The sequence below is a fragment of the Phodopus roborovskii genome, unplaced genomic scaffold, assembly GCF_943737965.1.
Source record: "Phodopus roborovskii unplaced genomic scaffold, PHOROB, whole genome shotgun sequence".
NCBI lineage: Eukaryota > Metazoa > Chordata > Mammalia > Rodentia > Cricetidae > Phodopus > Phodopus roborovskii.
In genome coordinates this window covers 379,892-404,984 of record NW_026125489.1, presented here as the reverse complement: position 1 = coordinate 404,984, position 25,093 = coordinate 379,892, and the positions used below count along the sequence as shown (strand labels likewise).

At 35.6% G+C, this 25,093-nt stretch overlaps 3 protein-coding genes across 3 annotated transcripts; 1 reads left to right on the top strand and 2 right to left on the bottom strand.

The window, feature by feature from the left end:
• The first annotated feature begins 2,108 nt into the window (after positions 1 to 2,108).
• Positions 2,109 to 3,059, top strand: LOC127215601 (olfactory receptor 6C6). Its single transcript, XM_051176006.1, has one exon. It carries the CDS (start codon positions 2,112 to 2,114, stop codon positions 3,057 to 3,059), a length of 948 nt encoding a protein of 315 aa, XP_051031963.1. The 5' UTR covers positions 2,109 to 2,111.
• Positions 3,060 to 10,968: 7,909 nt separating this feature from the next.
• LOC127215600 (olfactory receptor 6C6-like) lies at positions 10,969 to 13,714 on the bottom strand. Its single transcript, XM_051176005.1, has 2 exons — positions 13,702 to 13,714; positions 10,969 to 11,915 (listed from the first exon to the last, which is right to left on the bottom strand). Exons 1-2 carry the CDS (start codon positions 13,712 to 13,714, stop codon positions 10,969 to 10,971), a joined length of 960 nt encoding a protein of 319 aa, XP_051031962.1.
• A 7,790-nt stretch (positions 13,715 to 21,504) lies between these two features.
• Positions 21,505 to 24,827, bottom strand: LOC127215821 (olfactory receptor 6C6). The gene is made up of 2 exons (XM_051176314.1): positions 24,816 to 24,827; positions 21,505 to 22,470 (listed from the first exon to the last, which is right to left on the bottom strand). The coding sequence occupies exons 1-2, from the start codon at positions 24,825 to 24,827 to the stop codon at positions 21,505 to 21,507; spliced, it is 978 nt and encodes a 325-aa protein (XP_051032271.1).
• Between the last annotated feature and the right edge of the window lie 266 nt (positions 24,828 to 25,093).

Sequence of the window (25,093 nt, the reverse complement as noted above, 5' to 3'; positions counted from 1 at the left end):
AAGCTTGTTTTAACAGGAAAAAATACTTTTTTAATGTCTTTAGGGATGTATGATGTTACCTATATGTGTGCTTACAAGGCTGACCATATAGTATTGGCAGTGGATCTTGACATTTCTGGGTCATTTATGACTCTGGGATGCTTTTTTCTAAAGCTTTGGCTGAAACTAGACTGCTGTGGTATCATTTATTATCAATAATGAATATTTGTAGCAGTAATCCCTAGAGGAGAGTTTGTTGTAATTTCAGTAGATTCCCTTGAGTTGGTAGGAAGTGGGAAACAATAGAACTAAAGCATTATAAGTACACAGTTGGCTACGAGGTATCTCTTTGCTGTAAGAGTGTGTATATTTCAGCAATGATTTCATATTCTTCTTATGATTGATGATTTAATTTCACCTTAAAGAAAGACATCTAACTGGAGGATTGGGATGATAGAGATGTCAACACTAAGAACAAGATTTCACAAAATTCAGCCTATCAGACAGCAGATGCTAAAATTACCATCATAATCTCAAGTTTCCACAGTAAATGTGAAATTGAAGGAATGTGGAAATTCTTCATGGAAGTATACTGTGTAGTGTGCCTTTTCTGATAGAAAACATTAATAATGAATATTTCTACAGGATAGTAAAATAATGATCACCTAAACAATTGAAATTATCTTTAACTGACAAAGCAGAATAAGGTGAGTCATGCTGATTTTAAACTATCTTTATAGCATTAGATGAAGGCTAATGCACAGTACATCCAATTAAAGCAATTATATTTGGAGTACTGAATTCTTGCATTCTATAAATTTTTTATAGTCTTTTATTTATAAGCAATCTTATTTTACATGTCAATTCCCCATTCCCCCTTCCCTCTATCTCCCATGCCTCCCACTGATTCCCCCAATCTACTCCTTAGGAACTCCCCAAGGACAATGAAGCCTTCCATGGGGGAATCATGAAAGTCTGTCACATCATTTTGGGGAGGGCCTAGGCCCTCCTCCATGTATCTGGGCTGAAATGTATCAATTAATAGGGAATGGGCTCCCAAAGTCCATAAATACTGGTTCCACTGTTTATGTAGTAGATATTTTGAGGTTTTGCATTAACAAATTAACTAATGTATTTTATTTTTATATTACTGCATCTATATTTGTTTTTCTCTGACTGTTTCATTAAGTGATGTGAAGGTATTGCAATAAGCAATTCTTATTTTGCAATACTATAATTCTAAGTTTGCTAAACCTACATCATTCAGAAATGACTAATATCTAGTAGTGCTTTCAAATATGATTCTTAAGGCTAACCGGAAAATAAAAAGTAAACATTTTCTTATGAAAACTAAAGCCTGGATATCTTAAAAAGCTAATCTTAAAATTATTTACTAATACTGATTTTTTTTGAAAATTCTATTATGTTTGTTAAAGTGTTGTTTGTTCCCCAAATTGGCTCATAAAAATAGTATGTGGAAAGGAAAAAAATATTAATTGTGTCAGTGAAGCTTTAGTGAATTCATTTAAAGGCAAGAGATCACCAGCTGATAACTCACCCAAATCCTCCCTGAAAACATACACACAAGTAATGATAATATAGACTGTGCAGGTTGTACTTACATATTTAGGAATATACATATTTAAGAAAAAAGAGGCTATGAATTTGAAAGAGAGCAAGGGGTTAGGTTACATTGGAAGGTTTAGAGACAGGAAAGGAGAAGGGGAAATACTGTAATTATACTATAATCAAGAGAAAATGTTGCAAACCCACAAATCTACTAGAGCCAGTCCAAGGGCCTGTAATGTGGGCTACAGAGGCTCAAGCAGGAGGATCAGAAGTTATGGCCTGTGTGATAATAGAGGCCATTTGGAAGTGAATATGTTAATATTTGCAAATTAATGTAAAAGAAAACACCATTCCATGTTGAACAAAACAGACTAGGACAAGTTTGTAATTAACCTACATCATGTAATTATATGTAACCTGAAATTTCGGGCTGGAAAACATTTGCAAATGGAAAATATGACCTATCCCCTTTTCTTTTTTAGTGTAGGTATATAAATTCTAGTGCACATAAATATTTTATTTGTTTTTGTTTCCTCTGTGTTTGCTAAGGCTTACAAAAGAGGATGAAGAATCTATCCATGGAATTTGATTTCATTCTTTTAGGATTGACAGATGACCCACAATTGCAAATTGTGGTTTTTCTGTTTCTCTTTCTCAATTATGTGATAGGCCTGGTAGGGAACTTAATCATTGTGCTCCTCACCCTGCTGGACCCTCGCCTCAAGACTCCAATGTATTTCTTTCTCCGAAATTTCTCCTTTTTGGAAATCACGTTCACAACAGTGTGCATTCCCAGATTTTTGGCAACCATTGTGACTGGAGACAAAACTATTTCTTATAATAATTGTGCAGCTCAATTGTTTTTTATTCTTTTGCTGGGAGTCACAGAATTTTATCTCTTGGCTGCCATGTCCTATGACCGCTATGTCGCCATCTGCAGACCACTGCACTACCCTATCATTATGAACAACCGAGTGTGTCACCAACTTGTCCTCAGTTCCTGGGTGACTGGGTTCTTGATCATCTTTCCCCCATTGGCCATGGGTCTGAAACTGGATTTCTGTGATTCCAGAATAATTGATCATTTTATGTGTGAAACGTCTCCTATCTTACAGATCTCCTGCACAGACACTCATGTCCTAGAAACGATGTCCTTTGTCTTAGCCGTGGTGACACTTGTAGTCACACTGGTACTAGTGAGCCTCTCTTACACTTTCATCATTAAGACTATTATGAATTTCCCTTCTGCACAGCAAAGAACCAAAGCCTTTTCCACCTGCACTTCCCACATGATTGTTGTTTCCATAACGTATGGCAGTTGCATCTTTATGTATATTAAACCATCTGCAAGAGAGAGAGTGACTGTGTCCAAAGGTGTAGCTTTGCTATATACTTCAATTGCTCCTCTCCTGAATCCCTTCATTTATACACTAAGAAACCAACAGGTGAAAGAAGTCTTCTGGGATGTATTACAAAGACTGTGTTTTTCAAAACACAGTTTAAAGCTGTGATATACACTGCAACCACACATTAAAAATGGAAAATCTATTTCATTTATTTTTATGACTATTGTGTTTTCCTTTGTCAGCAGTTACTTCATATATGGGATTTTTTTTCCCCTTGAAGAACCTCATTACTCAGTTCTACTTTATATTCTACTTTTCCTTAAAAGATTGTACTCTGCAATAACTAACTTCCTCCAATTCTTTTCTGAAAGTACTTTTATGAGTATATACTGTTTATTACATACTCATTTCCAGAAAACATTGTATTGAATAAAATAAACTTTGTATAGTAGCAATTTTCTATGTATGCTTTGTATTTGATTGATCATCAATGCAATGTATATCCATAATATTCTAATCATTGGGAGACACTCATTACTTTCCTATAAGTGATCCTCTATATCTGTAAAGGACACAAACACTTAAACCAAATATTATTATGTGGTGCTAAATTATCATTATATGAAATGTCTCAAACATATTGTGGGACAGATGGGGTGAACTTTGTGGAATTTCAAGAAAAAATATTTCAAAGGAATATAATCATACCAAGGTTAAAAATATAAAGATATAACAACAATGAATATAAAACATAGGATGTGAATGTGAAAGACAGTAAGGAAGGGTATATGAGAAGTTTTGGAAGGAGGGAAGGGAGGAGAGAAATTTAATTACAATCTCAAAATATAAGAAAATAATTTTTAAGATTAAAAAATAAAGAAAAGAAGACCAAGGTACAAGAATGTGCAAATTCTCCAAGGGTGCCAAACAGCTCTATGAAGGTGAAAGTAGCAATAAGATCAGAGAGGTGAACGGATCAAAACATTAGAGTCTGTTATTCAGCAAAGTGTGTGGACTTAAATTTATCATGTCAATAATTTCTAAATGCTTGAAATATTTTTTTTTTGCTTTTAATTGGTGAATTATATTATATATGTTCTGTGGTACAAAAGTTATATTGAATACATGCACATATTGCCAAATAATCAAATCATATATCTATGACCTCACACATTTTTCATTTCTTTGTGATATTCCAAGTTATTATTTCTAGTGTTTGTTAGTGGAGATATTGAAAGGATGGAAAATACAGCCTATCTCCAATGATTCCAGGACCCTAAATACCTTAAATTCCAGACCCTGTCCTCTGCCAGTAACTAGGCGAAAGGTCACACTTCTTGCTGTTTAGGACAGGCCCTTGAGTATGTGATCCTGGTCTAGAAAGATAATAGGAAATGAGCTAACTATCTGCTTATCTGACTTTGGTAAACTCTTTGTGAAACCCCACCCCAGTGACCTATCCTAACTGCCTTTTGTCACCCCACCTAGGAGCCTGTGCAAATGCAGACCTCCGGGGCTATAGAAAACTGATTGCTCTATAAAGCATGGGCTTGGATGATTTAAAACTATAAAACTCTAAAATGATTTACATTGATTGGCCTGCACCACGCGGGCTCTTGATGCTTTGGGATGATTGGTTTGCGATGCACGGGCTTTATTATAAACTCTATAAAAACTCTCTCGATTCTGCACTCAGGGTCCTTAGTCCTCTATCCCTGCCCCTGCGTGGCATATGACTGTGGACCTCAGCACGCTTGGAAAAAAGTACTCTTGCTATTTGCATCAAGACCGCTTCTCATGAGTAATTTGGGGTGTCACTTTTCCTGAGTCGCATCGTGAAGGTCCTCGCTATCTGGGATATATCATTATATATTTGATATGCATTTTGCGTCTTGAAGCAGATTCTGTACCTAGTTTTTAATTAGAGAAGTCATTGGAAGTGTGTGCAAGATGTACACTTCAGTATTTGACCTTTAATTTAAAAGAGGTTACTCTTGTAAATAATATCAGACATATTGTGATAGGCAGGACATTGATTTGAAGTTTTTGTAAATTTTGAGACAGTATGTAAACATAGCAGTGGGACTAGCATATAAATAAAGTCAGATAAATAAGAGAGAGAAATAGATGCTTAATTAAAATTTAAGGTTGTGAAGCTAATCAAATGATTGTTACTGAATTAGTCATTTAAAAGTTGTTTGTGACCATCTACCAGACCATTTAAGGCACATAGAAATAATCTAAATGTGTAATTTTTTCCCCCGAATGGGTTTAAATAGTTTAAATAGTTCAAGCAGGGACTTCACGGAAACCCAAAATGTAGTAAACATTGATATTTTACAGTGTTTATAGAATGGCATAATTATTTTCATTTTTATGATAATACTTGATAAATACTGAGACATACCCTATTTTCCACCTAAGATTTTTTGGTTTGGTTTTTAGTTCTTTAAGTCAACATTGGAGTGTTTTATTACCTAATGCAATAATATAATCAGAACTTTCTGCCTTGCTTCACAATTCCTAAGTAACTGGAAGTTGACAAGGTAAGATAGAGCCCCACTCTCTTTATAGTGTGACATAAATGGCTATTCTTGTGTCTCAGGCTTTAGAACTGAGCTCTTCACCCTCCCAGTCACTTTAAAAGTATTGCTACCCACTTTCCTATTGCACTTTTTATTTGTTTATTTTATTTTATTTGTTTTTTGCTTTTTGTTTCTTTGAGACAGGGTTTCTCTGTATTGGTTTGTAGCCTGTCCTGGAACTCATTCTGTAGATCAGGCTGGCCTCAAACTCACAGAGATCTGCCTGCCTCTGCCTCCAAAGTGCTGGCATTAAAGGCATCTGCCACCAATACCTGGATCCTATTGCACTTTTTAACAGAACCTCCCAAAGCACTCCCAAAGTCTTAAAGGGGTACATCAAAATCATATCAACAATTTCTTTTTGCCTTAGTAATTTTATTCTGTTTCCTACAACAGTTGCTGTATTACTTTGAATTAACATACTTCTTTCATGTCTTCTACAGAAATAATTTACTTCGGTTTTCATTTTGCTATAATTTGATATAAATTTGGATATCACGACTATGGGAAGAGACAGGAGAGAAATAAAATAAACCCAACATGAGATTTTCTTCAGTATCTAACTAAAAATATCTGGTTAAATTTTTGGATTAATTCTTCATTCTTTGAATTTGTCTTTGCAGTAACTCATGAACTGTGCTGCCAATAACATTTCTGAGGCATTTAAGAGGAAAATCATGTAAAACAATCAGGACAATTAACATATATATTAACATATATTCACTTTTTTCATCATCTTCCTTTCTCATCATTTTCCTAAATATTGTCATCACATTTTGAAAGCATCTGAATGTGTCAAATATTTACTGAATAAAGATGTCATTCATCTCAAATATTAATTGAAATAGAGATGTTATTATCATTTCTTACTATCTTATTGAAAGGCAAACAAATGATAAATTGAAATAAGGAAAATTAAGAACCTCTGGTTTTCAAAAGACATTTTATGATTGAGAAGGAATCCATACGTTCAGAAAAACAGAGTTGGAAACATCTTATCTGCAAAGGACTTGTTTCTAGAATGCAGAAAAATTCCAATTGTAATATTAAGCATAAAGGGCTAGAGGGAAATAGCTCACTGGGAAAAATGCTTGCTATGCAAGCATGAAGACCTGAGTTCGTTTTCAGCACCCCCATGCGATCACTGGAGAGGACACTACTCTTAGCCTTACACAAAGAAGCTTCCCTTTGTAGTAAATGATTGTGAAAGTAGGGGCACCTGTCTCCTTAACGTACTGATAATAAGTGATGTTTGGGTGATCAGTCCTAACCAGGACACTTACTTCATCTACTGAAGGCACAGGGGTATTGCAGAGAGGGGTTGGGAAAATGTTAGGGTCCAAACATGAGGGGAAAAGTTGGGAAATGCTGTGCTTTGGGCATGGCACAGTCAGTGCTGTCATCACCTTATAGAAAGTGGGCTGCCTGAAATGTGCGTAAGAAAGACTGGGCCTCTGTACTGTCATAAAGGCTGGGCAGAAGCTAACAGCATGATGCTTCCCAATTGAAATACCAGACACTGATGAATTCCCGGAAAGCCATTGTTACTGTCTTTAGCAGTGTATTCACTGAGGTGATCCCTAGAGTACAATGGATATTTAGGAACTGATGCCACACAGAACCAGTGTTTAAAAAGAAGACAAGAATGTGGGAAGGGAATATCTAGGGAGGTGGAATGAGTATTAGGAGTGGGAAGAAGCATAGAGATGAAGGGATTATACTAATTAGAATGTACTTTTTATATGTATAATTCAGTAAAAGTTAATAAAATAAATAAAAATATTGCTTGATAAAAAAAGGAAAGAAAAACCTCTGGTCCTTTAAATATGCAAAATCCTGTGTGTGTGTGTGTGTGTGTGTGTGTGTGTGTGTGTGTGTGTGTGTGTGTGATATGTTTGGGTATGGTTGTGCTCACCTATGCATGTGTACAGAATGACCAGAGGTCAAGTGCCTTCAATTCCTCTCCACCTTATTTATAAATTGTCTTTTCACTGAATATGCATCTCACAATTTGTGGCAGATTGATGGGCTAGCAAGCTACTGGGACCCACTTGTCCCCAGTCCACTGGCTGTTTATGGGTGTTTGTAATTTGAATTTAGTTCCTCATGATTGCATTGCAAGTCTTGTACCCCCCGAGCCAACCCTCTAGGCCATAATTATGCATTTAGTGTCCAAATATATATCTGCAAGTATTATATTTTATATTGAACACATTCTATGATCAATGAAATTATAAACATTTACATTTTCAGAACATGTTTCTTGTTAACATCTTTAAATATTTTTAATGTTAGCATTTTTTATTAAACCCATATTTATACCTATAACATTGAATTTCTTCACAGAGTATGAAAATTACTGACTGGAAAGAAGCTGTCACAGTACTTGGAAATGCCTCTTTTTCTCCTTGGGAATACATAGAATTTAGAATACAGATGCAGTTTATCTCCAGAAAAGTAAAAGATTCATGACCCTTACATTATCTATATAACTGGATCTCCCCCTGCCCCCCCAGCTGCACAACCAGGATTGGAGGTGGCTGATATCCCAATGACCACTATGTATCTGTATGACCGAGAACAAGCCAGACTCTTCCTTAGGCTCTTAAGGTAGCCTGTTTCTAGACATGTAACCTGAGTCGAGTTTTGATTTAATTATGCTTCTTTGTGCACTGAGGATTGTGTTACACCAGGAAACTATTTTTTTATTCCAAATCATATTATCTTTAAATTTCTGGCTTGAGACTCCCCGAAGTCTTGATCCAGGTTGACAAAGTCAGTCTTTTTTTTTTTTTTTCCTTTGCTTCACTTTTTTTTATTTATTATTTTTTCTTATTTTACATATCAATCCCAGTTCCCTCTCCCTCCCTTCCTCCCTCCCTTGTCTCTTGACCCACCCACTCCTGCCCCTTTTCCCACCCACTCCACAGGGAGGATGATGCCTTCCAGGAGGGATCAAAAAAATATGTCAAGTCATTTGAAGTAGGGTCTAGGCCCTCCTTCCTGCCTCTAGGTTAAGGGAGTATCCCTCCATGGAGAATGTGCTCCCCAATTCCTTTTGTGCACCAGGGATACATCGTGGTTCCACTGTCAGAGGTCCAGACTGCCCAGGCCTCCTACCTGAGACCCATGCTCAGGGGCTCTGAGTCAGAAAAGTCAGTCTATATTGAGTTTTCATTTTTTTGGTTTCCCTGCCTGTTGTGACCACCTACAGAGTCCCACTCACTTCTATGAGTTTTATTTCCTCCTAAGGTTGGTTTTTTGTTTTGTTTTATTTTCTTAAACTTCCACAAGTGGAGAATTGGGTGGAACCCTGTTTGGCAGACAGCTCCTACAAAGTGCCTTCTGTAAAGACAAGTTTTCAGGAGTTGGTACTACTTATACCTATTTTCCACACTAATTGAAGTAATAATTCATTATTGCGAGTTTCTGAAAGAAGATTACCAACACAGTGTCAAAACATGCAGGAGATTGTTTGCTACACCAAATCAGCACAGGGAATCAAGTTCAGCATGGGGAACCTCAAATTTTTATGTTAAGTCAGAAACTGGAGATGCAACTGGCAAATTGGGGATTTTCTTTGATTTAAATTTTCATAAGGGACAAGACTATATATAGTGACTGAAGTATCAACTGTGGGTACTTTGATTTCATTACAAAAGGACATTGGAGGCTTCAGGAGAGGGACTGGAGAGGGGAGGTAGAGACCTTAAGGGAATTGGAACAAAAGGATAATGGAGGACCTGAGCCTTGAAAGCAAAAGGGGCGACTATTTTTGAAGATGAGTGGGACTAGGAGGGCATAGGTGAGCAATAGGGAGATTAATCGTGAAAACCTGTAATTAAATATATGTATAAAATGACATAATGAAAAACATTACTTCTGATTATTTAAAAATCTAACGAGAAAAGAAAAAGATGAACAAGCGACTATTGTATTTCTTGCAGTTGCATTTGCACAAGCATTTGTCCAGTCCATCTAGATTAAAGTAACTGTATGCTGTTTTACTTGAGAGATGCATCGCTAATTTAGTGAAAACCTACTGAAGCCAAATTGCTTAGAAAATTTCAATTTACAAATAAAAATTTCTTCAGCCTGAGTTGTGTGTCCAAAGGATGCCAGACTGACATGGCAAGTGGGAATATGCAGATGACCTCACCTCTGCTACATTAGCCCATGAACAGCCATTCCCTGACACTTTCTTTGTTAGAAATAGACTCCTGTCACTAACAGACGAAAAATTTTATATATATATTCCAGTTTAGTGTTTTTTATGGGAATCTTGAGTGTTTGAACAACTGAGTCTCGGAATCTATGTATCTTATTTCTTTTCTTGGACTATTTTCCTTCTGTTTGTTTGTTTTGTCCTATTCTAATGTTTTATCTTATTATGTTTTACTATTATCACTTGGAAGCCTGTTTGTTTTCTAAGGAGAGTCAGAAAGGGGGTGGAACAGGATGGGAGTGGAGATGGATTAGAACTAGGAAGGGTAGAGAGAGGGGAATGGTAATCAGGTATACTATGTGAGAAAAATATCTATTTTAAATAAAAGGATAGAAATAGTTAAAGGTTTAAAAATAACAGAATTTTTTTTTGGGAATCTCGCAATAGATTAGAGATTAGTAGCTTCTACAACCAAAAGCTAAGGATGCCATGTGATAACATCTGAAGCCTATAGGAAAGATTCCCCACCTTCATGCAAACCACTTGCCTGATGCTTTCAATAGTGTGTTTAAGAAATATCTTAATTATGGCTTTCTTTTTTCTGTTACCAAAAGAAAAAAAAATTCCTAAGACTGTTTGCAAATGGAACATGGAACTAAAGGTAACATAAATCTGTTTCTAGGCCATGTCGCTCAAATTTAGCTGTAGAATAAACTTCTTTGATTCCTTTTGACAACAAAGCTGTGGTCTTTTGCTTTGATACTATTGACAAAGTGGTGTGCTTTTATGACAACTAAGTCATAATGATTATAGCCCTAGATGAGAAAAATTTTATTCCTTTATATGCTTCATACGTCTCATCTCAACATACTTCATCATTTTGGATGCTTCCTTCTGCAAGACTAATTTAATCTTCAGATATATTATAGAATAATTTCATGCTCTGTGTTTGTCTCTATTTTTAGCAATGCAAAATATTAAACAGCAAATAAAATGCTTAGCAATTAAACAGCCATAGAATTAATTCAAAATGTCTAACAACACTTACTTGTATAATACATTCAGTAAATAAACATTTCATTTATGAGATGATAGCTTTTTTGATATATGTGATATAATTACACATTGTAGACTAAAGAAGCAGTTTCCTCTTAATGATTCAGAAGACATATTCTGAAAGATGACCATAGAGCAATTAGAATACTTACTATGATCTAAGTAGTAAAGGGGAGGAACGGCATAGACCACAGTGGATATATTTGACAATCAATCAATTTCATTTTTTCGGTCATGTTACAAAAACATGCTATTTGTTCCTAAATCATTACCCATTGTTTTGAGAAGAACACAATCTGTGAAACACCTGTTTGAAAGCATCCTTCACCTGCTGGTTCCTTAGGGTGTAAATGAAAGGGTTTAGCAAAGGGGCCACTGAAGTGTTGAGCACAGCTACACCTTTATTTAAAGCCACTCTCTCCTTGGCTGATGTTTTCATGTACATGAAGATGCAACTGCCATAAGTGATGGAGACAACAACCATGTGTGAGGAGCAGGTGGAAAAGGCCTTTCTGCGTTGCTGAGCTGAAGGGAACTTTAGGATGGTTTTGATGATGAGTGTGTAGGAGAGGATCACCAAGATAAAGGTGACTACAAGTGTCATCACAGCTATGACAAAAGCCATCCATTCTATGAAACGCGTGTCTGTGCAAGACAGCTGGAGGACAGGAGAAGTGTCACATAGGAAGTGGTCTATCAGTTTGGAAGCACAGAAATCCAGTTTGAGTCCCAACATCAAAGGGGGGAAGATGGACAAGAACCCAGTTGCCCAGGAGCTGATGACCAGCAGGTGACACACTTTGCTGTTCATGATGATGGGGTAGTGCAGTGGTCTGCAGATGGCTACATAGCGATCATAGGACATGGCAGCCAGGAGGTAGAACTCTGTGATTAGTAACAGAAAGAAGAAGAATAATTGAGTTAGACAATATCCATAGGAAATTGTTTTGTTACCAGTGAGAATGCTCACCAAGAACCGTGGAATGCAGGAAGATGTGAATGCAATTTCTAAGAAGGAGAAATTCCGGAGGAAGAAGTACATTGGAGTCTTGAGGCGGGGATCCAGCAGGGTGAAGAGGATGATCACTAAGTTCCCCATCAGGCTCAAGATGTAATTGAAAAACAGAAACAGGAAAATGAGAATTTGTAGCTGAGGGTCATCTGTCAGTCCCAACAAAATGAACACTATCTCTACTGATTGGTTCTTCATTTCCTCTTTTATTCCAACATGTCTACAAAAAGAACATCAGAAAAAGTAAACACTTAAAAGTTGTTTCTTTCCAACACAGAAAACTTCTTACTCAGAAGTTTAACCAATGTGCATATATTTTTAAAGTTATCTGAGAGTTTATCCATGAACCTGGCCTCCAACTCATTATTATACTTAAAAGAACGATTATATCCCTTCTTGTAAAGAGTTGAGTATGCTATAATTGTGCATTTATGGAAGGAATATTGGTCATTTGAAATATGGTTCTCCAGTTACATTAATAGTCTTTGTTCATCTTTGCTATACTTTATTTCATTATACTTTTCAGGTTTGTAATATTTAAAATTTTATGGTTATATTAGATAACTCTGTGTATTCCCAGTAGTCATAAAAGTTCTAATTTAGGGATACACATATCCAAAATTTCTAAGAAATAAAAACAAGAAAGAATTTAAATAGATGGCAACATGGAATGAGATTCTTGCAGGGTCAGGATGGTAATGATCTGAGTTAAATGCTTAGAAAATAATTGGAAAGTATAAAGAACATACAAGTTTCTAATTGAATCAACAGTACCATAAGCTCTGTTTTTTTAATAGTATGATTTCCCACTCATGTTTTTTTTTTGTATTATGACAAGTGAGAGGGGGGCAAAGATCTATATGAAAAAGCAATAATTAGTGTTTTACCTGTAAATGTTTGAAGTAGATATTCAAGACTCATTCATTTTAAGAAAAAGTGTTGTAATGCAAACTCTTAGTATTTCTAGACTATGTTTATTCAGTATTAAACCTTCGTTTATTGTACCAATTTAATAGTTTTATAAGTGTCAAAATTTTCAAGTGAATAATTGCAACAACATACTTAAAGCTTAGAAGAGAATTCACATGTTTTGTCTAATTCCTTGGAACTAAGATCATGTAATTTCCTCCTAATTAATTTGTGAAGTAGAATCAAAACGACAAATAATAACATATGTTTAAATTTAATATATATGTACACATATATGTATATATATAAATAAACAATCTTGATCTATATCAATAACTTATTTATTGAGTCTACTTTAATCAATAAAGCTTATACTAACTGATCCATAGTGATTTCTTAAATAACTAATTATATTGTTTTCCCAATATTTTCTTATAACAAACATGGGTGCATTCAATTGTTTTTCCTGATAATACTTCTTTCCAATACAGTTTCATTAGCAACAGTTTGGTGCTGCTTCTAATAATGCAACATAGCACTTTTCATATTTCCACGATTTAGAATGGGTAGGATATACTAGTACTGGATGCACTGTAAACTGTTGTAGAACTAGAGAAATATATGTGTTTTTTTTTTTTACATCAAAAAACCCACAAAGTGAAGAGAAAGGTTAGTAATTATGAAGACATAAAATGTTTATTTTCATCATGTGGAGAAATCTAAGATGATTACATATATGCAAGATAAGTTATGAGCATAAGTATAAAACAGATATCTGTATATTTTCTAGTGTACATACAAAGGTATGGATATGTTTCAAGTGAGCATGATCAAAAGAGGAAGAAGTCATTAAAAAAGAAGCAAGAAGCACTATATGAAAAAAGGAAGTGAAAATAAATTTTGGATAGCGTACATGGTACTATTGGAATGCTCACAAAGCAATGACCTCAGTCTATTAAGAAAAACATTCACCATTTCCCAGACTTTATGTTTGTTTGTTTATATATTTATATCTTAGTATGTTACTAAATAAGGTTAAGTAAAAAGCATTCTGGTTTACATTTGTAGCAGGGGGCTCACTTTGAGAAATCATAGTTTTAAAATTACTCTTTTTTTTATTAAATATTTTGCAAAATTACTCTATTTTCGAAAGCTTTTATGTAAGATTTTATCCAAATTCTAATTAGAACTCACTTTATGGAACATTCCTTTTATAAAGTTTTAGTGATATCTCTAGGGATAAAAATTACTAACTTTTTTATTGTCATAATGAAAGAATTTAAGCCATTTGAAGTAGAAAATTCATAATATCATGAGTTCTAAACTGATGTGAAGTATAAGTTATTCCATAGAAAACAGTACAATAGAAAAATAAAAATATAAAAATATCAATTATTTGAAAAAATATCATCACTTTTGTCTTTTATAGAAATTTATAGAAGGAGATATCTGAGAATTGGTTATATAAATTCTTTTAAGATTTATTTATTTTATGTATATAGTGTTCTATCTACACATAGAGCCTACATGCCAGAAAAGGAGAACATTAGCTTTCCTTACAGATGGTTATGAGCCAATGTTCTTAACTACTGAGCCATCTCTCCAGCCCCTGTAAATAATTTCTATAGTAACCGAAGACTTGAGACAGGACACTCCGGGCAGATGAAGCAGACTAAGATAAAGAAAACTAATGAACCAAACCAACTTTGGTTTGAAAGAATATTCAGCATCCTGGTATTTATTCAATTCTGATGTAACCTTAGACCATTGTAAACGACAATGTCATGGACTAAAATACTGAAATGTTCTTCAGGACATAAGGATATTAATAAAACAACATATTATATAATAGTCTCACTTAGAAAATTTGTGCCGCTGACATTGATATCAATGTCTAATTATACAATGCGCTACAATTTTCTCAGTCAAACATTTTTTTCTTCACTAATTACCTATACCACATATTCTCACAGTGTACTATAAGGGAAAATAACAAATCACATTATGAGATTATATGACTCACAAGTCATGACATACAATTGTACTTAGTTTCATTGAATATTAAGAATATCACTTAAGAATTAAACTATTCTCTGATGTTAAAATATTTTTGCATCTTATAGTCACTTGTCATTATATATAGGTAAACATAAAAACATACAAAAACACTTACTATTTATTAGATTAAAAGCTTTCCTTGGTTGTGCATCTTGATTCTGGTAATTGTGCGCTTCCGTATTTCAGCCATTTTCCTGGTAACAAAGGATGGATGGACTGTCTCTACTTTCCTCATTCTAGTCTAAATACATGACTGACTTTCATGTTGTCTTAGAGATGCTATATTTACTAATTTATTGTTTGGTAGGTATAGAATTATCATTTCTATTACTTACTACATCTCACTTGTCTAAAGTATTGTAAACTGTGCAAAGGGAAAACATGCTGCACAATATGAAAATTCACTGTCTCTGATGTAATGGAAGAGCTGCGCCTTTGTGTCTTAGTGAAAAGCATTAAAGAACAATGAATTCTCAGGATGACTGCAAACCAAGACCATCATTTATTTCCTAAGGGACTGCCAGATATAGAAACAAAAGTACTTTTTATAGAAATAAAAATGTATGCACAGACATATTCTTTTGAAATTATGCTTGCAGAGAATTTGTTACCAATTGATGTTTGTTTTTTGTTTTAGTTTCATGTTTTTTGAGACAGGGTTTCTCTGTGTAGTCCTGGCAGTCCTGAAACTCACTCTGTAGACCAGGCTGGCTTTGAACTCACAGAGATCCAACTGCTTCTGCCTCCTGAGTGCTGGGATTAAAGGTATTGCACCACCACTGCCTGGCTCTTTTCCCCTTTAAAAAAAATATATATATACATATGTTTATGTATATATATATATATATATATATTGCACACACATATATAATATTTTTACCCTACAGGTCCTTTCTACATATACATACATGCATACATATTTATTATTATTATTATTATTATTATTATTATTATTATTATTATTATAGCTTCTAGTTTAGTATTTTTATGGGATTCCTGAATGAAAGAATGAATGGATCTCTGAATCTATTTCTGTTTCATGTGCCTTTTATTAACTTTTCCCCCTTCTGTTTATTTTATCTTATTTTTATATGTTTTTATTTTTATTCCTTATTTTTATTTCCTAAGAAGAAACAGAAAGGGGTGGATCATTAATAAAGCAAATGTCAGAAAGTGTTGTCAAGGATGCAGGGAAGAGAAACCTTGCACACTGCTGGGAGGAATCTGGATTGGTGCAGTCACTATGAAAATCAGATTTGTTGTCAAAAATTAGAAATATAACTACCTTTCACCCAACTACAACAATGTTCGTTATATACCCAAAGAATACTATGTCTTTCCCCAGAAGAACCTGCATGTCTGTATTCATTGCTGCCCTATTCACTATAGCAGTGAAAAAGAGCCAACCTAGATATCCATCCAAAACAGACCAATGAATAATTGAGATGAGGTACACACACTCATGACACAATCAGCTTTCGGTACTCAAATCATGCAATCTGTAGAAAAATAGATCAAACTAAGAATCATAGTATATGAAATATGTCAGTCTCATAAAGCCTAATTTGAGTGTTTTCTTTCCTTTGTGGGACACACACACACACACACACACCTGCACATAATCATGTGTGGGAACACATAAATACTTATGAAGGTGTGAGTGAGTATTGGTCATAGAACTAGGAGGGCCATGAAAGAAGAAGTAAATATGAAAAGCCTGGGTACCAGGGTGTTCCCCATAAAGATGATCATGTCCATGGGTCTTGGTAAAGAGCATGGAGATGAATCACTCCAGAGAAGGTTTCCAGGAACAGCATCTGCTTTATTGCATGTGAACAGCTACTTATACAGTGGGAGCCTATCGATTATGATTGGTTAACCCCTCATCCCAGACAGGACAGTGAGTGTTCCTATCACCATTGTCTCTATGCAGAGAAGCACATAACAGATGTGGAGAGTGCAGACTCAACAGCAGGCCAGTACCAACTGATGCTACTTCAGAACTCAGTGCTCTAACTTCCGGGAATACTCAGGAGCATGGTGTGCTGTGCTTACTTAGAAGCACTGTGTGCTAGGTAGGCTGACCATCAAGTCATGCCCACATTTTCTCCTACATCCTAATATCTAAACAAAATAGGCCTAAAACTAAAAACAATCAAAAAAATAGAGGAAGGCCACTTTATACTGATTCAGGACACAGTGCACTAGAGACTACACTCTCTACACTACAATTATAAAATCTTTTTTTTCTACTTGGTGAGTGTCCAAATGTTGTCACAATATACAGAAATCATTAGCTGTAGCTTCTTCCCCTAATGTTTACAGAAAAGCTCTTCCCTACAGAGTCTTCTTACCAAGGCTAACTAACCCCTCCATTTTGTATTGCTCATAACAAATGTGTTGAGTTTCTGTATCATGGAGTAGGTACCCTCTATCCAGGTAAGCACCAGACAATGATCCCAGATTTTCTGTATTTGTGTCTGTCATTTCTAAAGTGCCATTTTTCACTCCCACAGCATTCCAGTCAATATTTTAGGACCAAGCCATGCTGAATGCAGTAACTTATAAATATAATTTTGGTATTAAAATATATAATAGTGTTCCATAAAGATACTTCCATGGATAAAAAGACACTTGCTATGCAAACACAGGGAATAGTTCACATTGCCAAAATCCATTAAAAAAAATAGAGTTGACTGGAGAGGTCAGAGGTCTGGGCCCTCTCTCTGGTAAGATGATAACACGTGGAAATACTTAGATTAACAGAAATGGGTTAATATTTAAGAAAGAGCTAGCCAGTAAGAAACACTAGTAACTTGCTAACAGCATCTCTGTGTGTTCTTTGGGCAAGGTGGTGGAACCAGACCAGCAGGAAAAACCTACTCATAACAACTCATCACTTGCACTTCACAGCAGGGCTCTAACCCAAATCATAAATCATTGTCCCTTACACTGTTTTGGATTGATTTTCAGCTAAAATTCTGAGAGCATTTCCCAAGGAAGAGCACACCAGTTGGTTATCCAATAGATAGTGAAAGATTAACCCAGTCACAAAAAGAGAAACATGGCATATACTCACTCATATATGGATTTTAGACACAGAGCAAAGGATCACCAGCTTGTAATTCACACTGCTAGAGAAACAAGTGTACAAGGAGGAAACTTGGAGTTTCATACAAAGTCCCTCATAGAAGGAAAGGAACAAGATCTCCTGAGCATATCGGGAATGGGGGGCAAAATGAATGGAGAGGGAGTTAGGGGAAAGAGAAGGGAAGGAGAGAACATGTGGGACCAAGAAGATTCAGTCAAGGGATGAATAGACAAGATCAAATCAATAAACAAATAAATAATAAAAATAAAAAAAGACAGATACCATAATAGAGGGAGCCATTATAGGTTCGAAGTGAAAACTGACTCTAGAGACATGTCCAGAGACCTACAAGAATGACCCCAACTAACAATCTGTGCAACAGTGGAAAGGCTACCTTAAATGCCCTTCCAGGATAATGAGATGGATAAATAACTTATATGTCATTCTAGAGCCATCATCTAGTAGCTGATGGGAACAGAAGCAGACACAGCGTAACACTGAGCCAAACTCCTGGAATTCAGTTGCAGAGAGGGAGTAGTGACAAGAAAAGGGGTCAAGACCATCCTACAGAAACCCACAGAGACAGCTACCTGAACAAGGGGGAGCTCATGGACCCCCCCAGACTGATAGCTGGGAAACCAGCATTGGACCGACTCAGACCCCCTGAGCATGGGTCTCAGTTAGAAGGTCTGGGCAGTCTAAGGGACCTCTGACAGTGGAACCAGGATGTATCCCTTGTGCACAAAAGGACTTTGGGAACACATTCCCCAAGGAGGGATGTTTCCTTAACCTAGAGGCAGGAGGGAGGGCCTAGACCCTATTCCATATGACTTGACAGATTTTGTTGATCACTCTGGGAAGGTATCACCCTCCCTGTGAAGTGGGTGGGGAATGGGATTGGAGGGATGCCCCAGGACATGGGAGGGAGGGAGAGAGAAAGAACTGGGATCAACATGTAAAATAAGAATACACAGGTGCGTGCGCGTGCACACACACGTACTGAAAGACCCCAGCAGACCTCAAGAGTTTGGAGCCTGTCAGGGGGGAAGGCCCTTGCCCCCAAGAGACGAGACCAGACCACTGGATGCAAGTGCAAGAGGTTATTTATTGTTTACACACAGGTACCTATGGACGCCTCAGAGAGCGTGCCTGGTTAAAGCATATGCAGTTTATATAAGGTTGGTGTGGCAAGAAGCAGGCTTACAGAAGCAGAAGCATGGTTACAGGGACTTCATTGTTTCATCTAAATGTAGCAGTTGTAGTTAACCAAGAACAGTTGGTTATTTGGGTTGGGCACAAAGAATACAAAGAATTCAGTTATGACTATCTCAGCATCCTAGATACTGTCCTGCTGACCTTGCTTTAGTCCAAGCTGCAGACCACAGATATCTGGTTGGCGTTGGATGAGAGCAGCACGTGGTTCCCTCCTGTACTTTTCTCATAACTTGACCTTGGCAATTAATGAGAACAGCTCAAGCAGGCAATAAGCATAGTGGGGGTCTTTCAGTACTTACCCACAAAACAACAATTAAAGAAAAAGAGGCTATGAAATGTAAGAGCAAGGGGGTGAGTTTTTTGCACAATTTGGAAGGAGGAAAGGGAAGGGGGTAATGATGTAATTATATGCTGCAGGTTACCCTGCTTGGACACCCTTTGGGGGAGGGAGTGAGAAGACCCAGCACCAAGTATTCAGGCACTGGGTGTCAGTGAGGAGCAGAGCTTGCTGCTCCTTTATTAAGGAGTCTTTATATCCCCTCCCAAGGTCCTATTGGCTCAGGCGGCTGACTCTGCTGTGTTGTCCTTTCCTCATTGGTGGCTCTGGTCAGGTGTCTGTTAGTCAATAGTCTCTGGGCACAGAGACAGGCTTAGTTCAGGGAGGAAGTGCATGCAGGCTAGCCTGGCTTGGGTAGGCTGGCTGCAGTTTCTCCTACAATTATAATATTAAAAAAAATGAAATGAGATCTTACAGGTGGCAACAGGATTGGAACATATCCCCCACAGTTTTGTTTTCGTCTAAGGATTATTTCATAAATTCTGCATGAGAATGCGGATTGAGGAGTAGATCCCCTTTGGTAGACTTGACCTACTCCCATGAAAGGACATACGGTGTTCAGGAGATATTTCAATACACCTTCTTTTTACACTTAGCTGAGTCATTACCTTAAAGAAAAACTACAACCTAATGGCAAAAAGAAATGAAAATTGGCAGAGTAAGTGCAACAGACAGGCTTCATCAAATCAGCACAGGGAACAGGCTTAGGAGACCTCATATTTCTTTGCTATATGGAAATTTGTATGTAAAGTGAAGATTGAACATTTTTTATTTGTAATTTTACTTTTTAATTAGAAAACTTTTATTATTCCCTCCTACCTCCCTAAACATTCAACATGTTTGTTCTTACTCAAAAAAGAAAAAAAAAAAAAAAAAAAGCACACAAAAAGCTTAAGATCCTTTGTGTGGGTAGGAGAATAGCATTCTTAAGTTGCCTGGAAGATCACTTGTAAGTACTGGATTTCATTGCAAACAGATGTGGGAGGTGTCAGGGGAGCCACTGGTAGGTAGAGACATTAAGTAGGCATGGCGGGGGGGGGGGGGGGAAGCTCAGTGGAGGACCAGGTCCTTGAGAACAAAGGGGAGATGACTGTGGGAAGGAAGGGATCTGGGGGAGTTTGTTGTGGGGGAGCGATGGGGAGAAATTTAGAGAAAAGAGTTACGCGTGTGTGTCATAACAAAGGCCATGACTTGTATGGTGATATTAAAAATTGATAAAGATGTGTCCCAGAGGTTGTGTTGTTTTCATTTTTTTATTTTTATTTTTATTTACATCCAGAAGAAAGTGAAGGAACAAAAAATACCACATTTTACGTAGTTCCCTGGCTGTGCAAATTTTTCAATGTGTTTAGATTGAAATAACTTTATACTAAATATATAATCTGCTTGAATCATTTTTCACATCATTAATTTTACAAAAAATGATTCAAGCATATTTGTTAAAAAATTTTTAATTTACAATTAAACATTTTTTCCAAATGACATATAAACAAGTTACATGTTGACTTTTTCACAATAGTATCTTTTCTAGGGTTCAGGACCATGAAAAATATAAAAAATAGCATCAAAGCATGAGGTGAAGTTGTTTCTTCCGGTGAAGCCATCTAATTATGTCACCTAATGGTTAATTATGACTCTACAGGAGACACTCCTCATTCCGTTACATGCTTCATACTTCATACCCCTTGAGGCTTTATTACCTTTGTTTATCTCACGAGGTTCATCATTTGGATGCTTCTTTCTAGAAGAGTAATTTTATCTTTACATTGACTCAGATTTTATAGTTATTTTCCTTAACAACCTCTTTCACACTACAGAATAATATCATACTCTGAGCTTGGATCTATTAGAAACATAAAGTATTAAACTGCCAAGGAAATGGTTAGCAATTAATATACAGATAGAATCAAGTCCACTATGTCTAACAGCATTCAGTTGCACAATACATTTAGTAAATAAATCTATCATTTATGAGATGAGAGATTTTGAAGCTAAGATATAATTACACGTTATAGACTGTAGAAGCAGTTTCCTTCTAGTGATTCAGAAGACATATTCTGAAAGATGTGCACAGGGCAATTAGAATTCTTACTATGATCTAAGTAGTAAAGGAGATTAATGGCATAGACGACAGTGGGTATATTTGACAATTTCATTTTTTCAGTCAAGTTACAACAGCATGCTATCTGTGCCTAAATCTTAACCCATTGTTTTGAGAAGAACACAATCTGTGAAACACCTGTTTGAAAGCATCCTTCACCTGCTGGTTCCTTAGGGTGTAAATGAAAGGGTTTAGCAAAGGGGCCACTGAAGTGTTGAGCACAGCTACACCTTTATTTAAAGCCACTCTCTCCTTGGCTGATGTTTTCATGTACATGAAGATGCAACTGCCATAAGTGATGGAGACAACAACCATGTGTGAGGAGCAGGTGGAAAAGGCCTTTCTGCGTTGCTGAGCTGAAGGGAACTTTAGGATGGTTTTGATGATGAGTGTGTAGGAGAGGATCACCAAGATCAAGGTGATTACAAGTGTCATCACAGCTATGACAAAAGCCATCCATTCTATGAAACGCGTGTCTGTGCAAGACAGCTGGAGGACAGGGGAAGTGTCACATAGGAAGTGGTCTATCAGTTTGGAAGCACAGAAATCCAGTTTGAGTCCCAACATCAAAGGGGGGAAGATGGACAAGAATCCAGTTGCCCAGGAGCTGATGACCAGCAGGTGACACACTTTGCTGTTCATGATGATGGGGTAGTGCAGTGGTCTGCAGATGGCTACATAACGATCATAGGACATGGCAGCCAGGAGGTAGAACTCTGTGATTAGTAACAGAAAGAAGAAGAATAATTGAGCTACACATGCATTGTAGGAAATTGTTTTGTTACCAGTGAGAATGCTCATCAAGAACCGTGGAATGCAGGCAGATGTGAATGCAATTTCTAAGAAGGAGAAATTCCGGAGGAAGAAGTACATTGGAGTCTTGAGGCGGAGATTCAGCAGGGTGAGGAGGATGATCACTAAGTTCCCCATCAGGCTCAAGATGTAATTGAAAAACAGAAACAGGAAAATGAGAATTTGTAGCTGAGGGTCATCTGTCAGTCCCAGCAAAATGAACACTATCTCCACAGATTGGTTCTTCATTTCTCTCTTGTTCTATCAAGTCTACAGGGAAAAAAAATCAAAAACTAAGTTTAAAAATTGTTCATTTTACATCCTAGAAAGTTATATTTTGAGCATTTTAAGACGTGTACAAATATTTTAAATATCATCTTATATTTCATCTCATGTGGAAGTCCTTTGTTTTTCAGTGTGCGTTTCAGAGGTTTTTGTGAAACCTTTCAGTAGCTATGACAGCCATTTGGAACAGAGCTCCTCAGTTTCATTATTGTTCATTTGTGCTTGTTTTTTTTTTTTAATATACATTATCCCAGTGGATTGTTCAAGAGTGTGATATTTCAAAATTGTGATATTTTGTTTTAAATTTTCAAAATAAAATGCCTTAAGAGTGATATAATATTCATATGAGATTCTTGCATTCCCAGGAGGCATAAAACTAATGATTTAAGGGTGCACATTTAGGAAATTTCCAAGAAAGAAAAACTTCAAAGAATAAAATGTAATTGTAAAATGTATTTTAATATGGTGAAACAAGAGTTTTTAAATTGAGTTATCAGTTAAACCTATTACCATAAACCTTTTTTTTTAGTATGATATCTCACTATTCTCCTCTCTCTCATAATGGGTGTTAGGGGTGTTATGAAAAACATAACAACTTACACATCTCAAACTAACCTTTCAAGTACATATGCAAGGTTCGTTCATCTATTAGAGTTACATAAGGCAAATACCTTGTACTTCTAGAGTACTTGATTCTATAATAATGTATCATGTATTCTACCCTGTTTATAGTCCTGTAAGTGTCAAAAATAATATTAGTATGTTAATTACCACATTATCTTTAAAGTTTCTAAGATGCATATGTTTTTGTATACTACACAGGAATCAAGAAGGCATATAATTTACTAATTAAACTTTTAAATTGTTATGCAATATTAAAATGACACATGAACAACAATCTGTATCTGGCTTTGATGAACACGTCTGCATGTTGGTAACTAGAATCAAGTATTGAGTTTATTTCAATCAATCCAACAAAACTTAATTTAATCTTAGTGATTTCGCTTTGAGGCTAATGTTACCATTTTTTAATAGATATTTTCATGAAACAAACACAGGTGAAATAAGTTGTTTTTCTTATGATGATCCAAAGTACATATCTCTGGTGACAGCCCAGATACCACCTGCTTTCTATTGTAATTTCATTTGGAACAGTTTGATGATGTTCATATGGAGAGCAATAGACAATCCCATTGATATCATATTTTTTAATGTTTCTGTGGTTCTAAAATAGAAAAGATCTACCGCTGTGGAATATACAGGAAATTATCATAGAAATAGAAAAACATATGCCTAATTTTACACATATTAGGAAAATCATAGAGTGAACAGAGTGTTAAAGAGTTATGAAAGCCTAAAATATCTATATTTTTTCTCCTGTCTCCTAACTCAAGGAAAATAAATTTAATATTGTGGAAGATAATTTCTTAATATAAATGTACACTATGGATGCTTCTTTTAAAACAGAGAATGATTATGTTACTAATGCACACCATGCTTATTTCCTAGTGTACAAACAAAGGCACGGGAAGGTGTCAAGTGAGTGTGATCAGAAGGAAAAAGGCACAGAAAGTCCACAACAAGTTTTAAGCATAGTACATAATAGGAATGAAATGAACACACGCTTTATATAGTATACGTAGTAGCACTAGACTATTGAAACATATCAACAATCTTTGTCTACTGAGAAATATATATGTATATCACACACACATATATTTATGTGTGTATGAATATATATGTATACATACACACACATACATACATATATATATATATGTATATATATATATATATATATATTTCACCAACTTTATATACTTGAAGTGAAATGAGTTAGGTCAAACATAAAAAACTATTCTGATTTGAATTTATTGCAGGGGACAAATTAAGAGAGGCTTGTTTTTAGAAGTCATAGCTTTTAAATTATTCTGTTTTAAAAAAGATTTTATCTAAGACTTTACTCAAATTCTAATTGCAAATCACTTTGTAGAGCATGTCTACTAGGAAGAATTGGTGACACCTCTAAGGAAAAATTTCCTAGTAGGTGCATTTTAAATTACCACAAAAAAAAATTTAAAACATTTTAAGAAGAAAGTGTATTTTAAGTAATCATGCATTTTGCATTGATAGTATAGAATCACTTTCAACCTGTGAAGCATAAATTACTCATTTGAAAATGGTACAAATATGAAATAAACATATAAAGAAGTAATGATAACTAAAAATAAATGTCCTTTCTTTTGTCATCTACAAGAATTTACTGAAATATCTGAACATTTAGACTTACAAATGGTTTCTAAAATATTGAAGACTTGAGACAGCATACTCTAGGCAGATGAGGCAGCCTTAGATAAAGAAATCATATACCAAACCAGCTTAATTTTGAAAAAATAGTCAGCATCCTCAAATTTATTCATATTTAATAGAGCCATATGATTAATAATGTAATACTTGCTATGGAATTTCCTCATTTTAAACTATTGATTTGTTCTGCTTCAACAATTACATACATCCTTACAATATTTACTGAAAAGGATAACAACACAAATCACAGTATGAGATGATGTGATCACAGTCTAGTAAATATAAT

Excerpts from the sequence above, each read along its gene's own strand:
- LOC127215601 (XM_051176006.1), top strand. The coding sequence starts at position 2,112 with ATGAAGAATCTATCCATGGAATTTGATTTCATTCTTTTAGGATTGACA.